The 19,838-nt window shown below is 47.7% G+C and overlaps 2 protein-coding genes across 2 annotated transcripts; both read left to right on the forward strand.

Annotated features, from left to right (window-relative positions):
- The first annotated feature begins 645 nt into the window (after positions 1–645).
- Positions 646–1,854, forward strand: LOC147977121 (F-box protein At5g18160-like). Its single transcript, XM_087521071.1, has one exon. The coding sequence runs from the start codon at positions 646–648 to the stop codon at positions 1,852–1,854; it is 1,209 nt and encodes a 402-aa protein (XP_087377197.1).
- Positions 1,855–18,500: 16,646 nt separating this feature from the next.
- Positions 18,501–19,547, forward strand: LOC125554377 (uncharacterized). The gene has a single exon (XM_048717947.2). The coding sequence runs from the start codon at positions 18,669–18,671 to the stop codon at positions 19,374–19,376; it is 708 nt and encodes a 235-aa protein (XP_048573904.1). The 5' UTR covers positions 18,501–18,668; the 3' UTR covers positions 19,377–19,547.
- Positions 19,548–19,838: the final 291 nt, after the last annotated feature.

Genomic DNA, 19,838 nt, shown 5'->3' on the forward strand with positions numbered 1-19,838 from the left:
GTCGCACTACCGCCGGTCCTCCGACCAGGTCGCCTCGCCACCATCCTCTTCTACGGCGAGGTAGGCATACCCCGCGCGGCCAATGGTAGTTTTGGAGGCGGGTGGTAACGAGGGCCATCGGGCTCGATCCCAGCTGCAACCTCGCTGCCATCTTCCTCTCCAGTGAGGTGGGCGGTTGCCGCCTCCTGTGCCGAAGCTCGGGTGACGCGCGTCTCTAGTTAAGTGCTGCGTGGATTTGGATGTTGCTGCATCGTCTTCGTCCTCGTCGGTCTGCCACAGATCAGGTCTTGCGATGTTAAAATTGCAACAACGGGCCAATTGCAAATCCGGTGATGACGGCCCATGAGGCACGTGGCGTGCAGGGAAGCCGGCGGACGAGGGAGCTATCATCCGTCGGTGATTTGAAGCATTTGCCTTACTTATTTGGTTAGGAAAGCTTTTAAAAAAAGGTTAGGAAAGCTAATTTAATTTCCTAATAGCGTCGTGGTGGCATCCTCTACTTGGATTTGGACACACAAATCCAATGGGAATACGCGAGATTTACTCGCGTAGGAGAACAAACCTAACGAACTGCAGAATCTATGGTTCGATTCTATTGATCTGTTATTGGGTATTAAAGCAGGAGAGAAGTATTTGCACCCTCACATGTCGAACCAATCTATGGCGGCGGCGGCGTTCCATGCTCCACTCCATCTTCCTATCGTCGGCACCACCAACGATGGCATCCTGCCCCTGGACCTGCTCTACGGCCTCCTGCTCCGCCTCCCCGCCAAGCCGCTCTGCCGCTTCCGTTCCGTCTGCAGGGCGTGGCAGTCATTGCTCTGCCACTCGGACTTTATCGCCGCTCACGACCACCGTCACCCTTGCCAACGCCGCGCCGTCGGCGTGTACCACTATGGCCGGCCCTGGCCTGAAATCCTCGTCCTGGATATGGACACCGGCTGCCTCATCAAAAATCTAGGAGCCAACAGCACCACCCACAACCACCGTCCCTTCAGTCCTGACCGAGCGGTCTGCGTGCAGGGCTTGGGCATGCGGCTCTACCTCCACGACCACGTTACGGGTGCCGTCTCCCTCTTGCCAAGACCTGCATCGCCACGGGACTGTGTTGTGGTCTCGTACTCACTAGGCCGCGTGCCCTCCACCGGAGAGTACAAGGTGCTGGTCGTGGTCACCCTCGTGCAACATCATGGGCAGGTCTGCAAGATCCTAACCCTCACCGACGGCCAGCAGCACTGGAGGGCAACAGGCAAACCTCTTTTCGGGGTGGCATCGCCGCTGACGAAGTCGTATACCACCTGCCGGGAGACGACCGTAGTCGAGGGGGTCGCCTACTTCCTAGTTGTCGACGAACGGATGAACAAGAACGCCGCCCCCGACTGGATCATGGGGTACCACCTGGACAGTGAGGCGTGGCGATCGGCCGCCATCAAAGGCCCGGCGGGCACCCTCGATGTTGGTCTTGCCGGGTTGGACGGACGTCTCGTTGTGTGCCACGACGACCGCCGCACCCGCGTGCACTTGTGGTCTCTCGTGGAACCCGATCAGTCTCTCTGGTCCATGCTGCATAGGATCGTCATGCCCGGCCATACGCTCGCCCGGACGCCACTATCGTCACGCTTTCGCGAGTATGTCGAGAAGCCACTGGCGGTGCTCGAAGATGGGAAGATTGTGATGAGGATGCGGGTGAAGTCGGCGTCGGGGTCCCCCTTCCCGAACACGGTCTTGCGTTTCTACGACCCACGAACCGGAACTTCCACGGACGCGGCGAGGATGATGGACTGCCACGACGTGAGCATTTACACATGTAGCTTGTTGCACTCAGGCCGCGGAGATAGAGCGTACCAGTGGTAGTTGGATAGCCAATAGCGTGCATGACTGGCTTGGCGGCCACCGACTGACCCACGGTCCATCTCCAGCAGCATCAACTCCCACCGGTTATCCTGCGCATTGCTTCCACCAGCTTTTTGTTTCCAATTTTTATTGTTAAGGAGAGTTAAATGTGTTAATTTATAATGTTACAAGTTCTTTACCTTTCTGTAATTTTTCTGTAAGACCAAAAGTTAAAAAGTAGTGACAGAGAGTAGAAAGCTGATCGATTATTTGTTCTGTGGATAGCCAGTTTTCTCAAGTTGAGAGTTGGCAACAAATTTGGTTGAAATACAGTTTTTTTTTGAATTGTAACATGCCAAAAAAAGTGGAATTGGAAGTACCAACTCTCTAAGTTGCAGTTGAACCGTTCACGTACAACCCCGACACGGTCTCCCTAGCCAGCCGCCGCCTCCAAAAAGCTAGCTAGGGTTCTCTGCCTCCTGCCGCGCCGGTCCGTCCCGTCTCCGGTGACCTTAGGGCCATGGAGACCGAGTGGATCTCGGCCCTTGCTGGTGGAAGGGCTTCGTTTTTAGATTTTTTTTTCGAGTTTTGTTAGGGTTTGTGTCCTGCTCAAAAAAGAGAGACGACGGCGACTTCCTAAAGATGGAATAAAAGTCTCCCCGCCTAGCCCTGTTCCGGTGATGCGTCTAGTATCATCGGTGGGCGTGTTGAGTTGTGTCTCCGGCGGATCTGTCTTATGTGGATTTGCTCGGATCTGTTCGTCTTCGTTCATGCGTCTTCAGGTAGGATCCTTTTGATCTATAATGTTCATCTGCGGCGGTTGCTATTCTGGCGCAAGCGGACATATTCATGACGTTTGACCTCGACGATGAGGCGTGGCGGCCGGGGGAGGCTTCCTACCGAGGCCCTGCAAATCGCTTTTTCGTCAAGTTGACCGAGCTGGACGGACACCTTGTTGCTGTTGAAATATGAGATGGGCCTAGAGCCCATATGACAATTTCAGATTTGATCTCTAAGGGCCCATGTAGGTGGCATGACAAGGTGGTGGGAAGTTTAGTCCCACCCCGGACGTGGAAGGAGAGTTGGAGTGGTTATAAGGGATTCTCTCCCTCATGCTATTGGAGCTTGAGAAGAGATGAGGCCCTCGCGCACTCCTCCTCCGCTCGCCTTGTCACGCCGCGCCGCGCCGCGCCGCGCCGCGGGTTGCGGGGTTGAGCCGAGCCGAGCTCACTCCTATGCGCTTCTTTTTACCGGTCAGCAACGGAGAGTCTTTAACAGGTAGGGCCATGATCTGAGACGTCGGATCGTGGGCTACCGACTTGGACGTGGGTTCAGCCCACGTCTCTCCACGCGCGGCCGCACATATATATGTGGGACGCTGCCAACCCTAGCCGCCACGAAACAGAACGCATCTCCGCCTCCACGCCCACGTCGTTCCTCTACTGCTGCTGCCACCGGCGACTCCGTCCCGTTCACCGCGTACACGGTTGACGGGGGAGCAGGCCTCCGAAACCCCGCTTCTCCGGATCCTGTACGGGAGAGGGGCGATTAGGTTTTTGGGTAGCGATTACGCGACTGCTCGCTTCTGTTCATCTACGTCCGCATCACCTTCGTCATCACCATGTCGACCGACGCCGACCGTGCCGCCGCTGAGAAGGTCGAGGCCGACAAGAAGGCCGCCAAGGATGCCGCGGCTGCTGCCACCGCCACCACCGCCGCGTGGCCGATTGGAGGGTATACATCGTTTATCCTTCTCGTGTTTCTTTCTGTTGTAGTAGTACTAGCGATATGCGTAAATGTTTCTACTATATGCGTAGTACATGCTCTGTTAGATCGTAATCAGTGTGTTATCAATGCTGTCCATGTCATGCTCATGATTTATTCATGGATTAATTTAATCGAAAAACTGCCTATTTTCTTATCAATCCAAAAACCTAATTTGTGTAGGAGTTTTTCGAATTCTGGTTTTGCTGCTGCACTGAAACCGTCCCCGTTTACGGGGACGTACTTTAAGCGTTGGCAGACTAAAACCACCTTATGGCTCACGGCCATGAACGTGTTCTGGGTCGCCGGTGTGACTCCCACAGGAACGATCGCTCCTGAACAGGAGAAGGCGTTCAAGGAGGCCACTGTCGTGTTCCTCGGGGCGGTTCTGAGCGTGATTGGAGATAAGATGGTTGACGCATATTTGCATGTGCGGTCTGCCAAGGACTTGTGGGAGGCGCTCAAATCTAAGTTCGGGGCTGCCGATGCAGGGAGCGAGATGTATATTATAGAGCGGTTCCACGATTACAAGATGGTTGAAAACCGTCCTGTATTGGAGCAGGCTCATGAGATAATATGCATTGTTAAGGAGCTTGAGCTTCTTAAGTGCGAGTTACCGGGCAAGTTTGTCGCGGGCTGCATAATCGCTAAGCTTCCCAATTCCTGGAGGAACTTTGCCACCACTCTGAAACATCAGAGGCGTGAATTCTCTGTGGAGGATGTCATAGGCCATCTGAGTGTTGAGCAGAATTCAAGGGCAAATGACTCGCACGGAAAAGGGGTAGAAGGAACTTTTGTGGCCAATATGGTGCATCAGAAGAACTCCAATTCCCACAAGCCCAAGGGAAAGAACGGTGTCCAACAGAGTGCCGTCTTTAAGAAGAAGGGTAAGAAGACCTTCAAGAAGAATAAGAAGGATGAGGGCTGCTTTACTTGTGGTTCGCTTGAACATTGGGCCAACAAGTGCCCAAACAAGTATAAGAAGCAAGGGCAGGACTCCAAGTCTGTCAATATGATTGTGAGCAACAATGAGAGTGGTGCATCTGAGTATGGTAATTTATTTTCTGTATTTTCAGTTTGGCCGTCCACCGATTGGTGGGTCGACACAGGTGCAGGTGTTCATGTGTGTGCTGACATCTCATTGTTTTCTTCTTACCAGGCCATAGGTCACGGGTCCGTACTGATGGGGAATGCCGCGAGTGCTTCTGTTCTTGGTGTTGGCACGGTCGATCTGAAGTTTACTTCGGGAAGGATCGTGCAGCTGAAGAACGTGCAGCATGTCCCCGCCATCAAGAAGAACCTCGTTAGTGGCTCCCTTCTATGTAGAGAAGGATTTAAGTTGGTATTCAAGTCTAATAAATTAGTTGTTACGAAATATGAACTATTTTTTGGAAAAGGTTATGAATGCGGAGGCATGTTCCGCCTTTCTCTTGCAGATCTATGTAATAAAGTCGTGAACAATATTCATTTGAGTGTTAATGAATCTGAAGTCTGGCATTCACGTCTTTGTCACATTAGTTTCGGTGTTATGACGCGGCTAGCAAAATCGAATTTAATCCCGAGTTTCACTTTAGCCAAAGGTTCTAAGTGCCATTCGTGTGTGCAATCTAAGCAACCTCGCAAGCCTCACAAGGCAGCAGAGGAGAGACACTTGGCGCCACTGGAACTCATACATTCTGATCTTTGTGAGATGAATGGTGTGTTGACTAAAGGTGGAAAAAAATATTTCATGACTTTGATAAATGATTCCACTAGATATTGCTATGTGTATCTGTTAAATACTAAAGATGAGGCTCTACACTACTTCAAAATCTATAAGGCAGAAGTTGAGAATCAACTTGAAAAGAAAATTAAACGAGTCTGGTCAGATCATGGTGGAGAGTACTTCTCGAAAGAGTTTGATGCCTTTTGTGCGGAACACGACATTATTCATGAGAGGACGCCTCCCTACTCACCCCAGTCAAACGGGGTTGCCGAGCGGAACAACCGTACTCTAACTGATTTGGTTAACGCCATGTTAGATACGTCGGGTTTATCCAAGGCATGGTGGGGGAGGCTATAATGACATCCTGTCATGTCCTGAATAAAGTTCCGACAAAGGATAACGAGATCACTCCTTACGAGAAGTGGACCAAGAGAAGGACAACACTCTCGTACTTACGTACCTGGGGATGCTTGGCGAAAGTTAATGTGCCGGTCCCCAAAAAGCGTAAGCTTGGACCAAAGACTGTGGACTATGTTAATTTGGGCTACGCTATGAATAGTGTTGGCTATAGATTTCTAGTAGTGAAATCTAAGGTACCTGACATGAAGGTCGGTACAATTATGAAGTCTAAAGATGCTACATTCTTTGAGGACATTTCCCCCATGAGAGATGTACAAAGCACTTCTAGACAGGAATCTGAGGAGACTCATGAACCTGTCATTCCGATGAAATATTATAATCAAACACATGATGAAAATCCTGAGGAGGATAATGAGGAATCCCTTGGTAGGGGTATGAGACAAAGGACTGTAAAGACCTTTGGTGAGGATTTCTTCATATACCTCGTGGAGGATAATCCCACTTCTATTTCAGAAGCGTATGCATCTCCAGAAGCTGACTACTGGAAGGATGCGGTCCGTAGCGAGATGGATTCCATCATGGCTAACGAGACTTGGGAGCTTACTGAACGTCCTTATGGTTGCAAACCATTGGGATGCAAGTGGGTGTTCAATAAGAAGCTTAGGCCCGACGGTACGATAGAAAAGTACAAGGCTAGGCTTGTGGCCAAGGGCTACGCCCAGAAAGAAGAAGAAGATTTCTTCGACACCTATTCACCTATGGCCAGACTGACCACCATTCGAGTATTACTCTCGTTGGGGGCCTCACATGGTCTTCTCATTCATCAGATGGATGTTAAGACGGTTTTCCTGAACGGAGAGCTAAAGGAGGAAATCTATATGCAACAGCCTGATGGCTTTGTGATGGATGGTCCGGAAGGAAAGGTGTGTAAGTTGGTGAAATCTTTGTATGGCCTGAGACAAGCGCCTAATCAGTGGCATGACAAGTTTAATGAAACGTTGACATCTGTTGGCTTTGTTGTTAATGAGGCCGACAAATGTGTATACTATCGCTATGGTGGGGGCGATGGAGTTATACTGTGTTTGTATGTTGATGACACACTGATATTTGGGACTAATCTCAAGTTGATCGAGGAAGTTAAGTCTTTCCTATCTCAGAACTTTGAGATGAAGGACCTTGGAGTGGCTGATATTATCTTGAACATCAAGCTATTGAGAGATGATGAAGGTGGGATTACACGTCTGCAATCCCATTATGTTGAGAAGGTGTTGAGTCATTTTGGATATTTGGACTGCAAACCATCTCAAACACCATATGATCCTAATGTGCTGATTCAAAAGTCTAAAGGCACAGCTATAGATCAATTGAGATACTCTCAGATTGTTGGTTCACTCCAGTATCTAGCGAGCGCAACGAGGCCTGACATCGCATTTGCTATTAGCAAACTGAGCCGGTTTGTTTCCAAACCGGGTGATGTACATTGGCGTGCTCTTGAGAGAGTTATGCGCTATCTGAAAGGTACTATGAACTATAGACTTCACTATACCGGATACCCATCGGTACTTGAAGGGTATAGTGATGCGAATTGGATCTCTGATGCTGATGAGATGAAGGCCACAACTGGGTATATGTTTACTCTTGGAGGTGGTGCTGTTTCCTGAAAGTCTTGCAAGCAAACGATCTTAACAAGATCGACAATGGAAGCAGAATTAACAGCATTAGACACATCGGATGGCGAAGCAGAATGGCTTCGAGATCTGTTGATGGACTTGCCAGTGGTTGAGAAGCCGGTTCCGGCCGTCCTTATGAACTGTGACAATCAAACAGTTATTGTCAAGGTGAAGAGTTCAAAGGACAACATGAAGTCCAACAAACACATAAGAATAAGATTGAAAGCTGTCAGAAAATTGAAGAACTCCGGAGTGATAGCATTGGATTATATTCAAACGGCTAAGAATCTTGCAGATCCCTTAACTAAAGGGCTATCACGTGTTGTGATAGATAGCGCATCAAGGGAGATGGGTATGAGACCCACATGAGTTGCCTTGGTAGTAACCCAACCTATGTGATCGGAGATCCCGTGAAGTAGGACCTGGGAAAACAAGCCAGTGGTGAACTGAGGAGAGTAACTTTAATTACCCACTCCGTTGGAGATGCAATACTCTCGGAAACTGTATGGAAGGATGACTACTGTCTTAATGTGTTCCAAGGCTTATATGCATAAGTAAGATGCTATCCTACAGAGCGATCTTTGGAGGAACACACCTATATAAGCCCGACTGCTAGTCACAGTCTATGAGATTGGGGTGATCTCTAGCAAGCTCATGAACAGGCCAGGAGTGTGACTAATATGCTCCACCCGAGGGGTCAGCCTTCGGCAGCCTCGTATCAGTGAGACTTGTGGTGAAACTTCTTGACGCCAAACTGAAAATTCAAGGCATAGTCCATTGTTCAGTTGTGAAGGAGTGCAACTACTTGGTCTAGGTGGAGCTCAACCTTAATCGGTCTTCACTGAGATGCTGGTATATCAAAACAGCGTTTGGAACAAAGGACAAAGTGAGCCCTGAGATCTGGTGGGGGTTTGTTGAAATATGAGATGGGCCTAGAGCCCATATGACAATTTCAGATTTGATCTCTAAGGGCCCATGTAGGTGGCATGACAAGGTGGTGAGAAGTTTAGTCCCATCCCGGAAGTGGAAGGAGAGTTGGAGTGGTTTATAAGGGATCCTCTCCCTCATGCTATTGGAGCTTGAGAAGAGATGAGGCCCTCGCGCACTCCTCCTGCTCCGCTCGCCACGCCGCGCCGCGGGTTGCGGGATTGAGCCGAGCCGAGCTCACTCCTATGCGCTTCTTTTTGCCGGTCAGGAACGGAGAGTCTTTGACAGGTAGGGCCACGATCTGAGACGTCGGATCGTGGGCTACCGGGAGAGCAGGCCCCCGAAACCCCGCTTCTTCGGATCCTGTACGGGAGAGGGGTGATTAGGTTTTTGTGTAGCGATTACGCGACTGCTCGCTTCTGTTCATCTATGTCCGCATCACCTTCGTCATCACCATGTCGACTGACGCCGACCGTGCCGCCGCTGAGAAGGCCGAGGCCGACAAAAAGGCCGCCGAGGATGCCGCGGCTGCTGCCACCGCCACCACCGCCGCGTGGCCGATTGGAGGGTATACATCGTTTATCCTTCTCGTGTTTGTTTCTGTTATAGCAGTACTAGCGATAGATGTTTCTACTATATGCGTAGTACATGCTCTGTTAGATCGTAATCAGTGTGTTATTAATGTTGTCCATGTCATGCTCATGATTTATTCATGGATTAATTTAATTGAAAAACTGCCTATTTTCTTATCAGTTGCAAGCTACATCAACTCTAAGTCCGTTGAGCTGTGGTTCCTCGTTGATTTGGACCGGTCTCTATGGTCCAAGCGGTACACCCTCGCCATGTCTTTCCATCAAAACCATGAGTATTTGTAACAGCCATTGGCGGTGCTCGCCGATGGGAGGATTGTCCTGCGGATGCCGTTACTCAATCCGGCGTCCGAGGTCGCCCAAGACACGGTGCTGCGAATCTACGACCCAAGAAGCAAGACATTTAGGGATGGGACAAGGATTTTCAACTGCAGCAGTGTAAGTGTTTTTACCTGGAGTACGTATGTTGCATTCAGGGCACACATATGAACTAGACATGGCAGCAAAATGTCTCCTAATAAATAGACGGCACCCTTGATTTGGAGCACCGTCCTCCGTTGAAGGCCTATCAAAAAACCAGGAACAAGGAACTGTAAATCGTTGTAGAGAAAAAAAATCATTGAAGGCGTCAAGGTTAATTTGTCCATGCATGTGAGAGGCTATGAGTTTCCATTTTCAAATTCGTTTTCTTGTAACAAATTTTATTGTGAGAGAAACATGTTTTCATGTGATCGAACGATTATCAATTTTCTCCTTTTTTTTGTTGAAGAAAAACTTGCTTGACAAAAAATTGAAATCGGGCTATAGACATAATGCACCGTGTGATTTTGCAAAATGTTGATGATCACTATATTAGTGTTGATTTTGCAGAGTCTTTTTCAAAGTTTTCTTAGCACTTCCAATTTCTTTAGCCAAAGTTTGATTAAAAAAATGGGCTCAAATTGTAATTTCAGCATATTTTTAATTATGTTCTTCCACATTGTGTGAAAATTTCCCAGAATGATCACTATATTAGTGTTGATTTTAGATATTTTTTCTAGACTCTTTTTTTTACAAGGTTTGACCAAAGATGGGTAAAATTGTAATTTCAGCGTATTTGGCCAAATTGTCTGAAACTTTCCCACAATTATCACAATATTAGTGTTGATTTTGCATGTTTTTCTAATTTAGTAATATATGGAATTTTCACTTTAGTTTACAGAGCCATTTTCATGAAACCAAGCTTATTATGTTATGAACAGTTATTTCATATGATCGAGCCAGCCAAGGGCCCAAGGAATGATCACGACCAAGCTCATGAACATCTCTTTCGTGATGGCATTTCTTGGGCGCTTGCATGTGATAGCCATTTCACTGATGCTTCTACACACGCATGAAAACCGCACTAATCAGAGAAAAATGACAGTGTCATAAGGTGCCACAACAAAGTGAAAGAAAAAATACAGACTGACCAAATCAAGTGTAGTAAGTAGACCGAAAGACCAAGGCGGTCTTGGAATTCATGACCTGCAGGTAAGAATGAGGCTTTACTTAGGAAATGATTGTTCAAACTTCATACTGAGGATGGTGTTTGACAAACTATGCTATGCAATAAGTACCTAGGCCAATAGGCGGTGTCTCGTGCATATTCGGAAGCCTAGAGACTCGCACTTTTGGGCTGGCCTAATGGCGGCAAAGAAGCATATTTTCCGCTTTCGGTCTTTTGCGATAAAGGACGTGTCGGGGATATACCCTGCGGTATGATCCGGCCGAAGTTATAACCCGGCTGGGACTTGGTAAACCGGCAAGTGTTAAGGCAGGTGGTAAACCGGCAGGTGTTAAGACAGGTGGTAAACCGGTTGGTGTTAAGTCAGATGGTAAACCGGCAGGTTGTTAAACCTCTCTCAAGCTACTGCCCCTCCTTATATATGTTGAAGAGGCGGGTTACATGTAGAGTCCAACTCAGACTTAAGACTTAACTATTATAATTTCTCTTCTTGGGCTTCTTAACATCTTGGGCTTCATAACGTCTCGGGCTTCATAACTCCTGGCAACCCAGTTACCACTGCCTGCCCGGGACTTAACTGGTGCCGGTTTAAGATGGTCTTCCGGGAGTTAACTGGTGCCGGTTTAAGATTGTCTGTCGGGAGTTAACTGGTGCCAGTTTAAGATTGTCTGCCGGGAGTTAACTTCTGCCGGTTTAAGAATATCTGCTGAGTTATCATCTGACTTAACCCCTGTCTTAACTGTCAGCCGGTTTAACAACCGGCCGGTTTACCGTCTGGGTTAACTGCCTGTTTTACCTGTCTGTCTTAACTGTCAGCCGGTTTAACAACCTGTCGGTTTACCGTCTGACTTAACACCAACCGGTTTACCACCTGTCTTAACACCTGCCGGTTTACCACATGCCTTAACACCTGCCGGTATAGCCGGGTTATAACTCCGGCCGGATCATACCACGGGGTATATCCCCGACAGGACGGGTCAGATATCCATTTCTGCAAAGACATTTGGCTAGGTGATGGAAGTCTCCGAGAACAATATCCAGCCTTGTACATAATTGCTCATAATAAGAATAATACTATTGCGCAGGTGCTCAGTTCATCCCCATCGAATATATCGTTCAGGCGGGATTTGATTTGATTGGCCCCCGTCTTATGTGATGGCATAATATTTTAATCTGAATGGATTCGATGAACCTTACTACATTAGGGTCTTTTACAGTAGACTCTATGTACCGTGTGCTTACGCATCCTGAGGTGCCGGCGAGTAATAACAAGAAAATCTTCGTGGATTTCAAAGACAACCTCATAGGAAATCTTTTACAATAGATTTCACTAAAAGGTTAAGGCCTCCTTTGGTTCATAGGATTGAAAAATCATAGGAATAGAAAAATCATAGGAAATGAGATGACATGCATCTCAAATCCTATGCATAGGAATAGAAAAGGAGATGCCCTTTGATTCACACCATAGGATTTTTTCCATTAAGTCTAGGCTAATGTTTATTTTCCTATGAAATGTGGAGGATAGGAAGAATTCCTCCATAGGAATAGGATTTCATTCTACAAACCAAAGAGCTCTGAAGGAATTTTTCCTATAAAAATCCTATCCTATGAAAATCCTACAAAATTCCTCCAAACCAAAGGAGGCCTAAAATGTTCATGTGGTATCTTTGTAGGGGAGTTGTGCTAAACAAAGACAACCTCGCACGACGCAATTGGCAAGGGAGTAAGAAGTGTTGTCTTTGTACTCATGACAAGACAATCAAACACATTTTTCAATGCAAATTTGCACGTTCTACATGATTAATCATCCAAATAGCATCAAATTTGTACCTGCCCACTATTGTCCCCAATATTTTTGCTCATTGGTTGGACGATATTCCAAATAGGTTCAAAACGCTAACAAGGGTGGGAGCGTATGCTTTAATCTGATTACTTTGGCTATGTAAAAATGATATAGTTTTTAATGATAAAAATGTCTCTCCTCTGCAGGTTATTTTCTGGTGTACGCTACAATGAGCGGAGTATCAACCGCCTGTTCAAGGCGGGGTTTACGCGATTGAAGCAGGTGGCTACGAAGGTTTTTCTCAATATGGGTGGCAGCATAACTCTGCATAGATCCACCACCTCCTTCGTCATAGGCATAGTGTCGGTATATAGGACTCGGGGGTTTACGCGATTTGTCGGTTTTGTTTTATTTCTTATTGACAAACTTCTGGAGTTTGGCTGTATGCATCGTAATTATGCAGAGGCCGGGTGTTCCTTATAATGCTTTGTAGTCCTTTCTCAAAAAAGTATTACTTTTTTCTATAAATTTATGTCATTTTGTGTTCATAAATACGTTTCTGAAACTATACAATTGACCTAGGTCTAGCATTTTCTTTTTTCTCCACTCCTTAGTGCAGTGGGCATTCTTTTCCATGTTTTTTGCACAGACGGTTGAGTTCTATACAATATTTTCTCTTTCCTCAGTAATGTGATGTCCCGGTCACATATGTCAAGAGGTAATTTGTTTATTTAGTGTTGCTAGATAAGTTTTAGGTGTGATGTTTACCGTTGTAGCAGTTTTAGAAATTCCTTTCCTTTAATGGCTCTCTTAAGAAAAAAGAAAAAAAGATGAACCACAAAAAATACTTCTCTTCCTCTCACTTTTCTTTGCTTCATTTACTTGATATGGCAATCCAGCTCAGACAGAGAAGGCTGGGCGTAGTGTGTTAGAGGATCTACAACTAGACTTGGCAAAATCCGATCCCTCAAACGCCCGTGGACACGTCCACGGGCACTAGCCCGTCGCACCTCGTATTTGGTGACATGCATCCGAATACCTTATATTTCATATACACCACGCTTTCTAAACTAAGTTTCATGGTCGAAGATGTCCACGATGTGCTCCACCTCCGCCTCGTGCAGATCATCCGCGACGTGCTAGGCCTATGCCTCCTACAGACCATCCGCAGCATGCTCCGTCTCCTCCAGACGACGCCGCTTGGCCTCCACCGCCAATTCCCACAGGAGGGAATCGAGGATCACTTGTTGCTGTGCTGCAGATCCGCGGCCCCAGCGACCCCACGTCCTCCGCCTACTCCTTCTCCTCCTCCTCCTCCTCCTCCTCCTCCTCCTCCTAGTCCTCGTCCTCCCATTCCTCCTCCTCCTCCTCCTCTGGATCTACCGCATCCGGAGGATGTAGCCTCGCCGCTATCCGTACTTTGCGCCTTGCCAGGACCTACTGAAGGAGCTGCAGCCGGCGCTCCCGCGTTAGATAAGTTACCCAACGGCGTGCGGCATAGCTACTATCGAAAAGTGGCGAACAACGAGCTTTAAGTGGCGGGTGACGAGAGGAAAGTGGTGGCGGTGGCGGACGGGAGATGAGGAAATGTGGATAGGTAGGGTTTCGGTGCCGGCGGTCGGCGGTCGGCTTAGATAGCCGGGCTAGGGCACTACACAGCCCGCCGGAGCGGCGCTAGGTGGCGATAGAGGATACGTCCGTTGGACCGCCGGGTTTCCGGGCGATTCAGTGTGAGACCTCACCGTCAGTCCAACATGCCAAACGCGCCTGGGCGCCCCTATATCTACCTCATTTTGGGGTTGGATATGAGGGGTGTCGGTCAGCCAGAGCGTTTGAGGCCCATTTAAGGAGCCCGTCTGAGTCGTATTTTTGTGACTGGCCGCAGGTTTGGAGCGCTTGGGGTAGATGCTCTTAGGTGTCTTACCACGAAATGGATCAGTTTTTTTTTAGATCGTGAGTAGCGAGATGGGAAGCGCCCACTCCGCACCTCCCTGACGTGCCCCTTTGTTCCGACCCATGTGCGGAGCAGGGCACCCCTTTTTTCCATTTTCCCCTTTTCGTTTTTGCTTTTTCATTTCTTTTTTCTGTTTTGTTATCTGCTTATTTTCATCAAATTTGTTATTTCCAAAAGTGTTCATAAAAATTGTAAAATATTTAAAATATGTTCATGAAACTAGAAAATGTTCATGGATTTTAAAAAAATGTTCCCGAGTTTTCAAACATGTTAAAAAAATCGCTGGTGTGGAAGAGATGTACATGAATTTCATGAAATGTTTGCCTCTTCAATAATATGTTCACAAATTTAAAAATTGAACATTTTTCGTATTTGATGAATAAGTTTTGAATTTGATGGACAAATTTTGTTGTTGTGCTGATGGGTTGCTAGAACCGGTGGCGACAGTTGCTGGTATTGGCCACCACGGTTACTGCGACCCCAGCAACGACCCGTGCTGCTAGTGCCAACGGTTGCTTGGACCGACAATGAAGGCTGCTGGAACCGGCGGCGAAAATAGCTACGACGTGTGAGCCAGCGACGACGCATGGCGACGGTTGCTGGAATCGGCAACGGAAACTTCTACGAAGGGCGAGCTATTGACAACGGGCCCGCTGGTCCTTGCTTGGTGGGTGTCGTGACTGGAGATGATTCCAGTGGGGCGGTTCCCCTTTTTAGGCATTGAGCGTGTGCGTGTGAATCATTGTAAGCAGAAGAACTGGAATGTGGGGAGGGGTTAACTTCATCAAACATGTATCATTGCCTTATTGTACGGCGTGTAAGGGACCGATCTGGGAGCTGCACCGGCCAACCAGGATTCCACATATGAGAATCGCCATGAGAACTCGGGGGATTGGCTAGACGGCCACACTTACGGCCAGGGGACGGAGTGGAGCAAGTCAAGCGAGAAACGTTGGCTAATTTTCCCATGAGGAAAATGCTTATCGGTTCATGTTTCTTAAATCCTGGAAACAACACGCTTTCATGTTTAAGATTGATCTTGCTAAGGCTTTTGATCGTATAGAATGGAATTTTATTGTCTCCTCTCTTGCTCGTAGAGGTTTGCATGCTCATTTTATTAATCTTATTTATGCTTGCATTTCCTCTCTCAGTTTTTCTGTCATCATTAATGGTCAACCTACTCAGAAATTTAAAAGCAGCAGAGGCATTAGGCTGCCTGTAGTGGGAGTATCATAGGTAGTATTATGCATGCCAACTAAGCAATTTTGATGAGGTGACATAGAATTAAATGAAGAAAGAGAGGCTTGAGTATCATATCATGATACCGTATTATATTAAATGATGTGCTACTTTGTGTCATGCATGACAATAAATATAGTCCTCTATAACAATAAATGCATGACATACTATGCATTAGGGATGTAGTATCATGGACTAGTATCATATGCATGATACTAATATATGATACTCCCCATTACAACCAGCCTTAGGCAGGGATGTCCCCTTTCTTCTTATCTTTTCGTGCTTGCTATTAATGTACTTTCGCTTGCGCTTGATGAGGCCATGGCTAATAACCATTTACAGGGTATTTTGCTTGGTACAAATTGACCCCTATCCACTCTTTACTCTTTGCAGATGATCTTTTGGTCTGTGGTCAAGCAAGCATTCAGGAGGCTCAAACGATGGCTCAGACTATTCAACATTTTTGTGCTCGATCAGGTCAAACTCCTAACTGGTCCAAGTCAGCTATTCTTTTTAGTGCACATGTCAATCAATCAACTATTGCTGATATCAGGAGCATCTTTCCTGTTAGTTCCATGGATGAGAGTTTTAATCACCTGGGCCACCCGTTAATCCTTCCAGCCAAGAATAAGGTTGTAGCTTACAATTTTGTTCTTGATAAATTTAAGGCTAAACTTCCTTCTTATAAAGCTAACATGCTTTCACATGCGGCGAGACTTGAGCTTATTCGAGCTGTTTTCTCTACCATTCCTGTTTATTACATGTCCAATATTTTATTCACCAAAAAATTTATTGCTAAACTCACTTCTATTATTAGAACATTTTGGTGCACAGGAATCAGGGAGGATAATTCCAAGGGACTTTGCCTAAGAGCTTGGAAATATATCTACATTTCTAAGAAAGAACGAGGGCTAGGAATTAGAAACCTTCATGCCATGAACAAAGGCCTCATCCTTGCCTCGGCTTGGAGACTTGCAAACAATCCAAACTCCCATTTACATCTTATTCTCAAATCGAAATATTTTTCAGATACCTCCATTTGGGCTGCCTCATCCAACACTCCTAAGTCAGCTTTTTGGTCATCCATTCTCAAGATGCTACCTAAACTTAAGGACCATTCTTTCTACCACATCACTTAAGGGAACATCTCCATTTGGAGCACTCCTTGGTGCTCAGCTTGGACTGATATTCACAAGCATCTCATTATCCAACCTACTGGCTACATCTATCCTGCACAAGTGAGAGATCTTTGGCTCCCAGGGCATAAAACTTGGAACATTAGCTTAATTCATTCTCTTTTTCAGGAGCCGACGGCATCTATTATTACTCAGACTACCATCATTCCGGATGACTGTCCAGACAATCTTTGCTGGGATCTTACTCCTAATGGTAATTGTAACTCTAAATCCACTTACAAGTTGTGTTTGCAGGATATTCAAAGGCAGCCAAGGAACCAACCTTCGCAGGTCTCCCTACAGGTTAAACAGCTTCTTAAGCAGGTTTGGAAGCAAAAAATGATGGCACCAAGAGTTCAAACTTTTGCCTGGAGGTTACTTCGGAAAGCTCTTCCAACAGGTTTGAGAGCTAGTCGATTTTCGTCTCATATTTCTAAACAATGTTGTCGTTGTGATCTTGAAGAGGATGACATGCATCTCTTTTTTCGTTGCACTTTTGCGAGAGCATCTTGGTTTGCTCATCCTTGATACCTCAGAAGTGATCTTCTAACTGAGAATCATCTTTCTATGCAAAGTGTTCTTCATGCTCTGCTCAATATGAATCACCCCTATGCATCTATATCTAACATTTTCAATTTCCATTGGTGCATATGGAAATCTAGAAATGGTTGCTTATTTGCTATAAAAATTTCTCTTCCTCATCAGGTACACATTGTTGCTTCAGCTTTGGCTGAACATGATAATTACTTACAGAATTCAGTCCATGATGGTAAGCAAACTGATCATCTTCTTACCTCTCATAATATAAGTACCTTACCTCAACAGGGCTGCACTGTTAGGACAGATCTTCTCATTTCAGGAGCTAAAATTTATTCTGATGCCGCTTTCAATTGTTCGAAGATTACAGGACTTCTACATGGAACAACAGCTACTGGAGTTGGAGTGTTTCTCTGTTTTTTGCAGGAGCAAGCTGAGGTCAATGTGCAAATTCAAGCTTCCACTCAAAACACAAGCAAGCCTCTTCAAGCTGAAGCCCTTGCTTTTCTTCTTGCAGCTCAAATTGCTCACAGGCTTCATATTAATAGGCCTACTTTCCTCACTGATTGTCTCTCCTTGGCAAAAGCGGCAGCAGAAAGAAGTGTTTTGGCTGATTCTACCCCTTGGCCCATCAGAAAATATCTTGCTGAATTTTCTCTCTTACTGAAGATCTCCAAGCACAGGTGTTTCATATATCAAGAGAGATCAATGGCATAGCTCACAATGTGGCTCATCAGGTTCTTAGATGTTCTATAGAACCTGACATTAGTTGTTTTGCTTCAGCTCATTCAAATAGGAGATGCCCTGTAGTTTCACTCCTTTCCAATATCAATTTTCAGGGCTATGTACTTCACATTGTAAGATGTTATTGAGTTGAATAAAAAATGTTGGCGCTTTGTGCGCCTTTCTCTGTTCAAAAAAGTACCCCATTTGTGCCCTCAAGATAGGGAAAGAGACGACTTCAAAAACAGGATGCAGAGACTATCTGCTCCCAAGTTCAAATGCTCTTGGATGACAGTAAAATCAAGAAAAATAGCAAAAGAAATAAAAATGGAAAAAAAATTGTGGCAAATGGTTTGTGTGCTTGCAAAAAATTTATCCCAAACTAAAATGATCTCATTTCGCAAAATAAATAAAAAGCTCAGGGAGCAGAGGACCTGATTCGTCAGGAAACCAGACTCTGCCCTACTCTGGTGACGTAGTGACTGGACTGAGATGCCCGCATCAACTTTGCCAGCTGCGAAGCAAGCAAAGGCTCCTGTCGTCGCGACGTACGTGGTTCCACGGCCCGCATGCCATGGCCACCCAAACCCAAACCCAAACCACGTGCTCACTCGAGGCCAAACCCAACCACAATTTCCCAGCCCGGAGCAAGAGGACAAAACCAAAATATCAGGCGCGCGGCGCGGTCGTCGGCAACAACCAAACCGTGTGCTATGCTCAGTCCCGAGCCGCGTCCGCACCCCCCGTTTCCACCAAAAACCACGAGCCCACATCTCCCGCCGCGCTTTACTACCACTACATCCCTTCCCAGCGGCGCAACCCACCCGAACCCGATCCACCCGAGAGATCACGCAGCAACCAGCCAACCCCGAGACCCACGGAAACAAATCATACGTACCTACGTGCGCGCTTGGCGGCAATGTGCAGAGGCACGGTGGACGGCCTCCGCCCGCTCGGAGCCCGGCGGCGGCTCGAGGTGCGGGCGTTCTACCTCCGCCTCTCCTCGTCATCTACATCGGCGCCGCCCGCGGAGCTCACGCTCGTGTACCGCCCGGCCATCGGCGGCGCGGCGCTGGAGCTGGCCGGCCGCGCGCTCCCGCCGGCGTGCCCCGCCGAGGTCACCCTCCTGCGCGTCCGCGGCGCCGACGGCAAGGACGACGCGCCGGCGTACGCGAACGCGGACCGCGTCTCGGCCGCCGAGGGCGCGCGGTTCGAGGTGTACGCCGCCGGGAACGAGGAGCTCGCCGCGGAGGGCGCCTTCGCGTGGCGCAACGGCGGGTGGCGCGTCGAGTGCCGCCGCCCGGTCGCCTCGCGCTCGCCCGTGGCGGAGGTGCTGGTCCTCGCGGTGGGCGGCGTGCTCGTGAGAGCCAGGGCCAGGGCGTCGCCGGCGAGGAGGATTGGGTGCGCCACGCGGCTCGAGGGGATACCGGAGGAGGAGGCGGGGCCGTGCGGAGACGAGTGGGAGATGGTCGGCCACAGCGACGACGAGTTCAAGGAGCATGAGGAGGAGGTGGAGGCGGAAACGGTGCGGTGGGCGCTGGAGATGGGCGCCTGGGCGGTGTGCGTCGGGGTCGGGCTGCTCGCCACCGCCCGCCGGTTCAGCCGGAGGCGGCCCGCGCTCCGGTGATCCCGCCAACGCCAAGAGTCAAGTATGTTCGCGAGGATTTTGTAGTACGTAGCCTCCTGTTTCTTAAGAAGTTCTCAAGATTGTAGTATGTATATACACGCGAATCAATCAACAGTCAAGACATCAGATGCCATCTTACAAATTGTTCATGAGTTCATCCATCTTGAATTCTCTCTCCGTCAGTCACCATTCCATTGTACCGAGCAATTATTTTTTCATCCAACCAACGTGGCAAAGCTTGCTGGGTCCTTATTGACAAGGTAGCAGGCATGAGCATTACCAGAAAGCAAGTCATCAGAAGCCTTGACCTTTTGTTTTTGTTTTTGAATAAGATCTGAAGCCTTGACCTAGCTAGGCACATAGCTGGTGGCGGCCAGGTTCGCTGAAACAAGCCACAAAGGAGGGAGGATCTTTATCTGTTCCCACCATTCTGACTTGACTACGATCTCTCTGAAACTCTGC

This window comes from Triticum urartu, chromosome 4A (assembly GCF_056163025.1).
Source record: "Triticum urartu cultivar PI428250 chromosome 4A, HENAU_Tu73, whole genome shotgun sequence".
Lineage (NCBI taxonomy): Eukaryota > Viridiplantae > Streptophyta > Magnoliopsida > Poales > Poaceae > Triticum > Triticum urartu.